Genomic DNA, 12,740 nt, shown 5'->3' with positions numbered 1-12,740 from the left:
CTTTGTTACTTGTCTTTCCACATGGATATTTTTTCTGCTGTATTTCGATTTGGCTTCCTCTGTACCCCACATAGTTTGGTAAATCTATGCATATTGGGCATCAAACTGTTCAGTAGACCCCTTGTTGTTTATATTTAGAATGTTTTATGTTGATACGTTACAAAATGTGGGGGTACATAATGAAGTAAAATGCAAGCTTTGTGACAATTTTCAGAAAACCGTTCTGTTTAGCAAAGCTTTGTATTTTGGTAGTTTACAGTAGAAAGTGTATGTATGTGCCCATTTTTGTTTTGTCAGAATGTGTACTTTCGGAAAATATATGGTTTTCTAGGGTCTCATACTGTTACGGGGTCTTATGGCACATAATACACATGCCGGTAGCTTATATTGCAGCGTATACGCTTTGTATGCACTAACTTCCTTTTGGAGTTGTATTAGAGGCTATAATGTTATATTTTTCAAATGAATATGACACACAATGCAATGTACACATAGCTAAACAGTAAATGCAACAGATTTTCTAAACTTCAACACAAATTATTAATGATTGTATTTTTAGCAGCAAAACAAACTATTGCAAAAGCATACTGAAAAATGTAACCCAATACCATTTCCAGCAAAAAAAACAAAAAAAAAAAACAAACTGATTTGTGATGACCGAAAATCCAAACCATGGCTCGGTTACACACATCCCAATCCATTGTTGGGCTCTTTACCTTTCATATAAACCAGGCACATTAGATACCTGGAACTGACTACTATGAAATGTATTTATTGACCTGACCAGAGGTATTAACCAAATGTGTGACTACAGAATAGAAAATATCTATCAGTGATTACTGATCACATTGCTGTGTTTTTCTTTTTGTTCTTTAAGGTGTTGTTCACTTTTAAATAAACTTTCAGTATGATATAGACATTTTGCATTTGGTCTTCATTATTTCATATATTTAGCTTTCTGATTATAAATTCTCCAGTTAAGTTCTTCAGCAGCTATCTGGTCGCTTGGGTCTTATTTACCCTAGCAACCAAGCAGTAGTTTTAATGAGATACAGGAACATGAACAGGTTAGGTACTGAAAAGGAAGTTAAAGGACAAGGAAAGGTTAAGTCACTTGGGGGTGCCAAAATGTTAGGTACCCCCAAGTGACTTTAATCGCTTACCTTGTACCGAAGCAGGAAGGAGGAAGCGCTCGCTACAGGTACCCCGGGCTGGTGCTGTTTTCTCCTAACAGGGGCACCAGCCCGGGGTACCTGTAGCGAGCACTTCCTCCTTCCTGCTTCGGTTCCGGGACCGGCGCATGCACATTAGAGTGAAAAGCCGACTTCTCTCTTAAAGTTCAGCTTTTTCACTCTACTGTGCATGCGCGCGCGATCAAAGCAGGAAGTGCTGCAGCTACCCCGGGCTGGTGCTGTTCACTCCGAACAGGGGCACCAGCCCGGGGTAAAAGGTAGGTGATTTAAGTCACTTGGGGGTGCCTAACATTTTGGCACCCCCAAGTGATTTTGCCTTTCCTTCTCCTTTAAGTAACAAAAAGTAAAAAGTAACAATAAAATTATAGCCTCACAGAGCAATAGTTTTTTGGATGTCAAGGTCAGTGACCCCCATTTGAAAGTTAAAGAGAGTCCGAAGAAGACAAATAATTAAAAAACTATAACAAATAAATAATGAAGACCAATGGCAAAGTTGCTAGGAATAGGACATAGTTAAAATAAAAGGTGAACCACCCCTTTACTATGATGGCAAAAATCCTTACACTACTTTATAACTGCACATATTATAGGCTGTGGTATTATAGTGGTGATTTTAGGTCACTTTATTTTTTTTACAGAGCTTTATAAATATGCCCCTCTATCCTCCTGCTGTGAAAACATTTCAATGATAGCTTTTGTCCAGTGCATTTTTTCAGAGTGTTTTAAGAACAAATGGTCTGCACCTACCAGGTTGTGAATGACATTGGTTAGAGTCCATGCAACTGGGACACTGAAGAAAGGAATACTAAGTAGTACAATGTGAAGCATTCCAACTCCAAGGGCATAGGTCAGCCACATTCCACGACTGTTCATAACTCTTGTATTTGGGTTCACCTCGCTGTGTGCTACACCCACATTCATTTTCACTCTTAAAAAAAAAAAAAAAAAAAAAGCGATGGAAAATGATGGTGTAAGAGCAAAAACATAAGCATCTATAATTTCTGTATGGCTAATAGACATTTTACACAACTATATTTTTACCAGTATTACACCTAGTGCTGTATTACTCCAATTTAACAGGTATAATTTTAACTGGTCTCAGCTGATTAGCTGGCTCGCAATGCATAGACCTTCCTTTAACTACCGCAAACATGTTACTTTAGAATAAAACTAAAAGCTAAATCTCAACTACATACATTAAATATTCTTGTTAAAATAAAAAATAATTTGATATGGATGTTATAGTCGTCTTTAGTAGTAATTAAAGAGATGGTTGAAAAGCAAGGGTGCTAAGCGATTCAGGAAACAGTTCAGGACTAGGAAAAAAATTACTTCACATTATATCTTTGATATAATTATAATATCTAGAAGCAAATTTATTTCCACAAAATTGCAACAAATATCACTTGGTTTGCAGTTCTAACATCTAACACTAGGGGTAGTCCCTTTTCAACATTATGTCAATAAACAGGCAGAGCTGTCAACCAACCCCATATCATGAGGGAGATCCAGATCCAGGCCTGAATCTAGTAAAGTGCAGGCTGACCTAAAACCCATGGGTTGTGCAGGTTTTGGCCTACATTGGCACTACAGTGCCAAGCTTTCGCCTTCAGCAGCCTCAATTTTATAAGCGTGTCTATCCCACCCCCTTTGTGGACTGCTGGGTTAGGCAAACCACCCGGACATCACTACTGAATTCCATTTTACATTAAAGGACAACATGAAATAAAGTTTAAAAAAGGCCTGGAGTAGATCATTATCTTCCTCATGGCATGGTGTTGGTTGACAGCTCTGCAGAGGGCATGTACTATACATACATATTTTCTAATTTAAACAGTAGGCAAAAAAGTATGGTCTTAATTCTTTCTTACACATTCTACTGGACAGGGTCATTTTAATGTAATTGTGCCATGTGTGCCATAGACCTTAATGTAGTAGCTAAATACTATCTATTGATTTGGGATATGCTGCTCCCTACAAGTTTAATTTGTTTCAAATTAGATTTTTGAAATTGATATTGTGGAAAAAGTATATACAGTGGTGTGAAAAACTATTTGCCCCCTTCCTGATTTCTTATTCTTTTGCATGTTTGTCACACTTAAATGTTTCTGCTCATCAAAAACCGTTAACTATTAGTCAAAGATAACATAATTGAACACAAAATGCAGTTTTTAAATGAAGGTTTACGTTATTAAGGGAGAAAAAAAACTCCAAATCTACATGGCCCTGTGTGAAAAAGTGATTGCCCCCTTGTTAAAAAATAACTTAACTGTGGTTTATCAATTTAAATTTTCAATTTCAATATCAATTTCTGTAGTCACCCCCAGGCCTGATTACTGCCACACCTGTTTCAATCAAGAAATCACTTAAATAGGAGCTACCTGACACAGAGAAGTAGCCCAAAAGCACCTCAAAAGCTAGACATCATGCCAAGATCCAAAGAAATTCAGGAACAAATGAGAACAAAAGTAATTGTGATCTATAAGTCTGGTAAAGGTTATAAAGCCATTTCTAAAGCTTTGGCACTCCAGCGAACCACAGTGAGAGCCATTATCCACAAATGGCAAAAACATGGAACAGTGGTGAACCTTCCCAGGAGTGGCCGGCCGACCAAAATTACCCCAAGAGCACAGAGACAACTCATCCGAGAGGCCACAAAAGACGCCAGGACAACATCTAAAGAACTGCAGGCCTCACTTGCCTCAATTAAGGTCAGTGTTCACGACTCCACCATAAGAAAGAGACTGGGCAAAAACGGCCTGCATGGCAGATTTCCAAGGCGCAAACCACTTTTAAGCAAAAAGAACATTATGGCTCGTCTCAATTTTGCTAAAAAACATCTCAATGATTGCCAAGACTTTTGGGAAAATACCTTGTGGACCGACGAGACAAAAGTTGAACTTTTTGGAAGGTGCGTGTCCTGTTACATCTGGCGTAAAAGTAACACAGCATTTCAGAAAAAGAACATCATACCAACAGTAAAATATGGTGGCGGTAGTGTGATGGTCTGGGGTTGTTTTGCTGCTTCAGGACCTGGAAGGCTTGCTGTGATAGATGGAACCATGAATTCTACTGTCTACCAAAAAATCCTGAAGGAGAATGTCCGGCCATCTGTTCGTCAACTCAAGCTGAAGCGATCTTGGGTGCTGCAGCAGGACAATGACCCAAAACACACTAGCAAATCCACCTCTGAATGGCTGAAGAAAAACAAAATGAAGACTTTGGAGTGGCCTAGTCAAAGTCCTGACCTGAATCCTATTGAGATGTTGTGGCATGACCTTAAAAAGGCGGTTCATGCTAGAAAACCCTCAAATAAAGCTGAATTACAACAATTCTGCAAAGCTGAGTGGGCCAAAATTCCTCCAGAGCGCTGTAAAAGACTCGTTGCAAGTTATCGCAAACGCTTGATTGCAGTTATTGCTGCTAAGGGTGGCCCAACCAGTTATTAGGTTCAGGGGGCAATTACTTTTTCACACAGGGCCATGTAGGTTTGGATTTTTTTTCTCCCTAAATAATAAAAACCCTCATTTAAAAACTGCATTTTGTGTTTACTTGTGTTATCTTTGACTAATAGTTAAATGTGTTTGATGATCAGAAACATTTTGTGTGACAAACATGCAAAAGAATAAGAAATCAGGAAGGGGGCAAATAGTTTTTCACACCACTGTACATTTTATCATGTTACAGAAGAGGAATTACACACAAAAACAAAAACCTAGGATGTAGTGTAAAAATGATCCATGTTTCCTAGGTAAACTAAAAGTTATCGCAGGAAATGCCCCTAAAGCAAGAGAACATAAAAAGTGTGCAAAGAGTGCAGATGTGAAACAGAGTTGAACATCTTGATGGATCTTGCAGCACTTCATGCAGCAAAAACAAACACTCTTTAATCAAAGGGATACTGACTTTCTCCACTTTTTTTAAGTTTATATTTAATATTCAAAAATAATAATAAAAAAAAAAAAAAAAACATGGAGGGGAGAGTACCCCCCTTAAGAGAAACAAGCAGGAAGAAGATAGAAAGGAGGGAAGAGAAAGGGGTGAGCTGGGGGAGATATCAGGCTTATCAGCATTACATTGAAGCAACTACATCATTGACTAGAGGATCCTTTCTAGTGTCTGAAACACGATTAATATGGTTCATTTGCCTCCAACCATGATCCCCAGACGGCCTTGAACTTTTCAGGGCATCCACGTGCTAGGTATACAAGTTTCTGTTTGGATAAAGAGTAATTTATAATCTTTTTTCAAAAATACAGTACAGGTGGCCCTGTAGTCTTCCAATGTAGCAATATCACCTTCTTGGCATACTAAAATAATTGTAAATAACAGTTTAGCTGGGGATCTCAGCATCAAAGTGTCCCAGGAGGCATAGGGGCCAATTCACTAAAGGTTGTTAACACTTAATGCATAGTTTTATGCGTTAAAAAGTGTTTGATAATTAAGTACCGATTCATCAAAGTTATTTCGCATTCGCATGCGCAAAAATCACAATTGTCGCAAAGCATTCTGTCCATCACATTGCGATAATTATCTGACAGAAATTATACTAACACATAATTCAGACATATTTTAAGCGTTAAAATCATAAAATGTGGGGATAATTACTGTGAAACTTAACGCCTCCCAGGAATAGGCGTTACTAAACAACATTGCAGCTGGTGATTGTCTATGATGACAAGATAAGAGTTTGCAATCGGATTTTTTCAAGTATCGACCTAAAGTGATGCATACTCCAGTTTTCAGGGAAATGGTAACTTTCAGAAAGTAACGGTTGCGTGCGTAATAGCGTGTGCTAATATTGCGTGCTATGAAATAATGCATTGAAGATTTATTGTGGGTGACACTGTCCTTAACCTCCTCTAATGAGATATCGGTCTAAGGCACCGAATTCTGTGAGAGTTGGAATCTCTACTGTATTCAGGAAAGTCCCCAGATCCGTAATGTATGTGAAATTGTAGTGTTTGGTAATAGCGACCGAAACGTTTGACCATCTCGGTCTTAGAGGTGGTCATAGAACCACCCTCTAGCTGTAATTCCTTACGGGTCCAATAGGGCATTTAGTCCCTAGCTAGCATGGACAGTAGTGTACTATTTTTGTCTCCTTTATCATACCATTGGGCAGCCCTGTACAACTCAATTTGAGCATGCTTTTCTGTATACAAGTAAACATCCCTCTGGCATTCATTGAGCCTATTTTGGAGCGGTGGGGTCATCCACCAGCACATTCTCTGCTTCTACCAACTTATTTTGTGCATTCAATAGGGATTCATCACATGCCTGTCTGGCTTGCTTAACTATGATATGTACTTGCCCCTGGTGTAATCTTTCCCCACACCAGTGTTAGCATGGGTTGTACCTATATTTGTGTCCCAGTATTGGGATAGTAAGGAGGTAAACTGTTTTGCTATACATTTATGCTGTACCCACTTGGGGGACAATCTCCATCTCGAAGTTCGGGCTGCTTGGTCCCAGTTAAAGGCAGCTAGTAATGGGGCACAGTCTGAACATACTCAAGGGAGGTATCTACTGGACTTCAGACCCCCTAAGCAGGTCTGTGGTTATTAAAATCAGGTCTATGCGTGAAAGCGCTGCAGAGGCACTGGAGTATTGCCTGGTAGTGGGGTTAAGACATCGCCAGGAATCTGTTAGCCCCAAAGCCGAGGTCCATTGGGCTAATGCCAAGGTATCTCTGGCGGAAGCAATAAATGTGAGGGCCCATCACCATGTTGAAGTCACTGGCCCGCAAAGTTGCCTGCTTTTTGGGTAATCACATGAAGGAGACCTAAATCTGCTGGGGAAGGTAGATACACATTAACAAATAAGAAGGGTGACCCTTCCACCTGACCTTTGACCAATAAGTATCTACCCCCCCAGTCCAATATTACCTGGTCCAGACAAAAGTTTAAAGACTTACGTGGCAACACTGCCACCCCTCTGGAATAGGAAGAAAAATTTACATGGTACATTATTGGAACCCAGTCCTAATGCTCTAACTCTAAGGGGCACATTTCGCGCCGAGTACGAAAGATTCGGATCCATTCAAGCTTCAGTATGGTGACTTTTCTTGGGCCAGGTTGGAGCTGCAGGGTGCCATTAAGTCCTATGGGAGGCTTCCAAAATCATGCTAAGTCTGAAAGTTTCGCCCGCCGCTTACGAGCGCTCAATACGAAAAAGTTGCGACAAGATACGAGCCCATCGTAATGGCTACGAAAAACTCACGTTTTTTCGCGCAAATCGTATTGGTAACGAAAAAGTCCCGACAATTTCCGAAAAGTCGTAAAGGCACCGAAAAAAATCGCAAAAAATACGAAAAAGTCGCAAAATGTTCGTTTTCCAATCGGAATTTTTCCAATTTGGATTCGGATTCGTGGGTTAGTAAATGTGCCCCTAAGTGTTTTTCCTGTAGCATTATTATATTTGCACCAGATTTCCTAAGGGTATTTATCCCAATGGCTCTCTACTTTATCATTCAGCCCTCTAGTGTTCCCAGGACACTATTGTAAAACCTGCACCGGTCATTATTCTGTATAATCAAGTAATCATTTGGTGCACAAGTCAGGGGGCCACCTGGGAGCCGCCACCCACCGGAGCTCATTAGATGTGTATTAGGCTCCAAAGTGACTCCCCATTTCACAACCATAACAGCAAGCTTATTTTTATACCCCCCCCCCGGCTCAATAGGAAGAGAAAGAACAGAAAGGAAAAAAAGAAAATACATAACAGAACATACCAGTCAACCCCACCACCTGGTATCCTCTCCAAACCTAGAAGAAACATTTTCCCTAGACTTAAGTAGTAGACCAGAGGGCACAATTCTCTAAGCAACTAAGGACAATAAACTTGGAAGAGTGATACTTCCCCCATTTTTTAAATTGTGCAGCAGTTAAACCCCCAGGGATAATATCCCGGTGATGGTGCTTTGTTGATGTTTCATGTTTTAAGAACCAAAAGCACCACTAATTTAATTATATACAAGGCAAACAGCATACAATCAAAAAATCTGTAAGATGTTCTTTAACACATTTCCTTTATAAAGGAATTTCCAAGCTACAGCTGCTGTTGAATCTCAGATTTACAAAAAACTTGATACAACACCACAAATTGGATGCAAATACTCAATTATATGTAATTTACAAAGTAACCCACAAAAGACTTTCCATAAAACAATAATGATGGTAGTGACGCTGCTTAAGCATATTCACACACAACATGACATTTATCCAAGTATTTTATTTATAGTAAATTGTAAAACAAATGTCCTACTGAGACAAACTGCTATTTTATCTTAACATAGGAAATTAAATCAATTGCTTTAAATTTAACATGCAGGAATTCAGACTTAAGTTTTTTTTTAACACAGATATTATGTAACAGAAATTATTGCACCCTGGATGCAGAAAACTTTGCTGAAAATGTCACCGACTTTAAGGGCACCTATCACCCCAATATTGTTTCCCCCAGCAGTGGTGTGGGCAAACAGAGCCTGCACTCCAGTTGGGGGAAACAATAGTTTTTTTAAAAAAAAATGTTGGTTGGCATGCAAGCGCATAATAAGCTTGCTTACCCTCATCCTCCTACGTCACACACATAATGAGCGAGTAGCAGCACTCTGTTATTATGCTCCAGCATGGCTGCCCCCACCAGCAGGAGCATTTAAAAAAAAAAAAAAAAAAACATACAAACTATTTTTTCTCCTATCTGGAGTGCGGGCTCTGTTAGCCCACACCTCTGGTGGGTGAAAAAATATAGAGGCGATAGACACCCTTTAAGAAACACTGGTCTAAATCAGTAAATAAATTTGATCAGTCTAGTAGTATCATTTAGAACAGGAAAGAATTAATTTATACATACCATAAATTCCTTTTCCCTCAGTCCTGAAGGCAGCACTTACTTAGAGAGATGTTCATCTGTGGGTAGTAAAATCCAATAAATAATCGCACGCCAATATCTATGCACTTATTTGCGCACTGCAATCTTTAAAGATTCTTCAAATATAACAGGGGGCACAATGATCTAACTGACGCCCCGCTTACTTATTGGACATCGCCCTTTAACGTGAGGGTAAGGCCGCACTACCATGGGGGCACAAACATCTGAATGGCGCCCTGGTCTGATGTACCATCTAGGGGCACAGTCATCTGACAGGCACCCAGGAACAAACAAGCCAGTGTTTTCCCTGCTGGTAGGAAAAAAACACTGAGGCATCTTTGGAGAGGGAATGCTTTATAAGGTACGAGGGGGGCGTGTCAAAATTTATTGGAGGCAGTGTTTTTTCCTACCCACAGATGAATGTCTCTCTAAGTAAGTGCTGCCAAGGGACGTGAGGGAAAAGCAATGACCTGAGTTGCTATGGGTAACTTCACTGGCGCATGTTACCAACTATCTCAGCCGCTATGGCAAGGAACCCTAACAATGCATCTTATGGTTTACTTGCAGTGTTGTAAATATAGATAAATGGAGGGCACTCACTTCACAATCACAAAATATGATATAAGAATGTTGTGCAAGAAAAAAATCCCAAAACCTGTACCCCCCATACAGTAAATTTTAATAAAATAAGGGATTCTACACAATAAATCACAGGCACAGTGGTAATAATAACCCTTTAAGTGCCAGAAGAAATTCACATTTCGGTTCCCCTCATTGCAAGACCTTCTGTAAACATTCCCTGCTCTCTCATTTTAGGGGCATTTACTGGGGGGGGGTTAAGTTAGGTAAGAAAAATATATATAGTTTTTTTTTTTCAGGAGAACCTGAGCTTTCAAATTATTTTCCACTTCTGCTACAAGATTTAGAGCTCAAAATACTAAAAAAAAAAAATTATTTTATAGGAATTTATACCAGAAACATTTTTTTTTATGATCAAAAAGTCAACTGATTTGGAAAGCCTCATGTCTCCCAAACATGCCAATACCTGATATGTATAGTTTTATGGAGATTTCTGACTTCTATAGATCAAAAACTCCCAGCAGTAAAGGAGAATACAGCATACTTTAGATTCCAAAGTCAAAAATCCTAAAACATTAGGTTTACCCAAGGAAACCATATATTTTTGGAAAGTTCACGTTCTGTCGAATCCAAAATGGGTAACCATGTCTTTCAACTCCTAAGTACAAAGCAGCAATGCTTTCCTGAATTTAGCAGTTTCTATAAAAAATTATGAAAATTCTAAAAAAAGAAAAAAATCGCCTCAAAGCTGCCACTTTCAAGCATCATATCTCCCACATAATAATAGATACCAAGAAAACACATCCTAAATATGAAAATCAAGGGTCCACTGAACAGTTTGATACCCATTGTGCATAGGATTACCAATGTGTCTGGCATTAAGAGACCCCAAAAGGAAGTTAGTGCATACAAAGTGCATGCACTGCAACATAAGCTACCGGCATGTGTATTATGTGCCATAAGTCCCACACAGAGACCCTAGAAAACCATACATTTTCCGAAAGTACACATTCTCACCTCATTATGTACCCCCACATATTGTAACTTATCAGCATATAAGATTCTAAATATGAAGGCCAGGGGTCTACTGAACAGTTTGATGCCCTATATGCATAGATTTACCACACTATGTGGCGTACAGGGGCACCCAAATAAAAAAATTAGTTTTACAGACAGTCAAGCAAACAACAACTATGCATAATTGAAAATGCAATAAAATGCCTAACAAGAATAAAAACGATGTGATAAAAAAAAAAAAAAAATCCACAAAATTGTGTGTGTGTACACTTGGCAAAAATGTGTGTTGTGTGCGTGTGAGTGCTGTAAGTGTGCTGAATGTTTGAAACCCCCCTAAACCCCCCCAAAATGTATGTGTGTGTGCGTAAGTGTAAGTAGAAGTGTGTGTGTATGTATGTATAACTATTTATAAAGTGCCACAAGGATACGCAGCGCTGCACAATCTTACAATATACAGAATTACACACAGGAAGGACTAGTGTTATAATAAATAAATAAGTATAAATACACAGGGAATAAGTGCCATGTGGTATGAGACACAGTAGGAAGGAGGTCCCTGCCCCGTAGAGCTTACAGACTAAGTGGTTGGGTAACATACAGGCACAAGTTGGAAGGTAAGAGTGCACCAGGTATGGGCATTTGCCATTAAGCGCAGGACTGGGCAAAATAGTGTTTTAGTGCTCCAGAAGGTAGCATCTGAGTTTTATCTTAAAGAGAGTGGGTGAGTGTTCCCTATGGAGAGATTCAGGGATAGAGTTCCAGAGGTAAGGAGCAGCGAGATAGAAAGGTTTAAGACGAGAGAGCGCAGTTGGTGTGGATGGTGTAAAAAGACGGAGGCTCTGAGAGGAGCGGAGGAGACGACCAGGAACGTGCACAGAGACCAGTGAGGAAATGTAGTGAAGGGCTTTGAATGTTAGCAGAAGGATTTTGTATGGCTGAGCAGGTTCCCTCTTAGGAGAGAGCAGGAGGATCCTGGCAGCAGAGTTTAAGATTGATTGCAGGGGAGAGAGGTGGGAGTCTGAGAGGCCAGTTAGTAGGAGATTGCAGTAATCTAAGTGGGAAAGGATAAGGGCATGGATTAGTGTTTTAGCTGTTACATGCGAAAGAAAGGGGCGTATCTTGGCAATATTGCAGAGGAAAAAGCGGCAGGTTTTGGCAGTGTTATTAATATGGTCAGAGAAGGAGAGGGACTGGTCAAAGAGGACCCCAAGGCAGCGTGCTGAATTAACAGGGTTAATGGACATGCTGTCAATAGTAATGGTGAAAGGAGGAGAAGGGCTAGGTTTGGGCAGTAAGACCATGAGCTCTGTTTTAGCTAGGTTAAGTTTGAGGTGGCGTCGGTTCATCCAGGAGGAGAGAGCCAGGAGGCAGTTGCCAATCCGGGTTTCAACATCAGAGGTTAGTGCAGGGGTGTCTAAACATATCATCTGCATATAAGTGATATTTAAGACCAAAAGAAGAAATAAGGTCTCCTAGAGAGAGAGTGTACAGGGAGAACAGCAAAGGACCAAGCAGAGAGCCCTGAGGCACTCCCATACTGAGCTGAACCGGGGTAGAGGTGTGTGTCACTAACCTGGGACAAGCAGGCTGGAGATTGCAGGAGGGATACAGGGACAGGAGCAGCAGTCTTCTCTTCTTGATTCGGTGAGTAGGGGGCGCAGGTGGGGAGGGGGGGGAAGAGCAGGAAATGGCAGGCACGTACAATCTACGTGCCTGGCTTTTCCTATGGGGCCACTGGGCGATCGCGCCCCAGGAGCCAATCGTTCCTTGTCTCTGCTCGTTCTCTAGGGGCTGGGGAACGAGCGGGGAGTGGCTTTAAAAGAAAACGTAGAATCTACTTTCTGTGGCACTTAAAAGCAATTATATTTTATACAGTATACAGTATATAGAAGGTTTAACAGAAGTCAATAAAAAATACATACCACAAAAATGTGCACAGGTAAAAAGGATACACCTGCCAAAGATGAGAATTACCCCAATGTTTCGGCACAGAAAGCCTTTCTCTAGGGGATTCTCCCCTTTCTGCGCCAATACGTTGGGGTAATTCTCATCTTTGGCATGTGTATCTGCTTATCTGTG

General features: G+C 40.2%; 1 protein-coding gene across 2 annotated transcripts in view; it reads right to left on the bottom strand.

The window, feature by feature from the left end:
* Positions 1–12,740, bottom strand: part of ormdl1 (ORMDL sphingolipid biosynthesis regulator 1) — a 37,259-nt gene that overhangs the window by 23,648 nt on the left and 871 nt on the right. The window contains exons 2-3 of one of the 2 annotated variants that reach the window (XM_012969979.3): positions 9,048–9,103; positions 1,941–2,121 (exon numbers count right to left, since the gene is read on the bottom strand). In XM_012969979.3, coding sequence (XP_012825433.1) covers positions 1,941–2,114 — 174 coding nt within the window. In that variant the 5' untranslated portion in view covers positions 2,115–2,121; positions 9,048–9,103. 2 annotated transcript variants of the gene reach the window in all.

Source organism: Xenopus tropicalis, chromosome 9 (genome assembly GCF_000004195.4).
Source record: "Xenopus tropicalis strain Nigerian chromosome 9, UCB_Xtro_10.0, whole genome shotgun sequence".
NCBI classification, from domain to species: Eukaryota; Metazoa; Chordata; class Amphibia; order Anura; family Pipidae; genus Xenopus; species Xenopus tropicalis.
The sequence above is the reverse complement of the archived record's forward strand: the minus strand, read 5'-3'. Positions and strand labels throughout refer to the sequence as shown.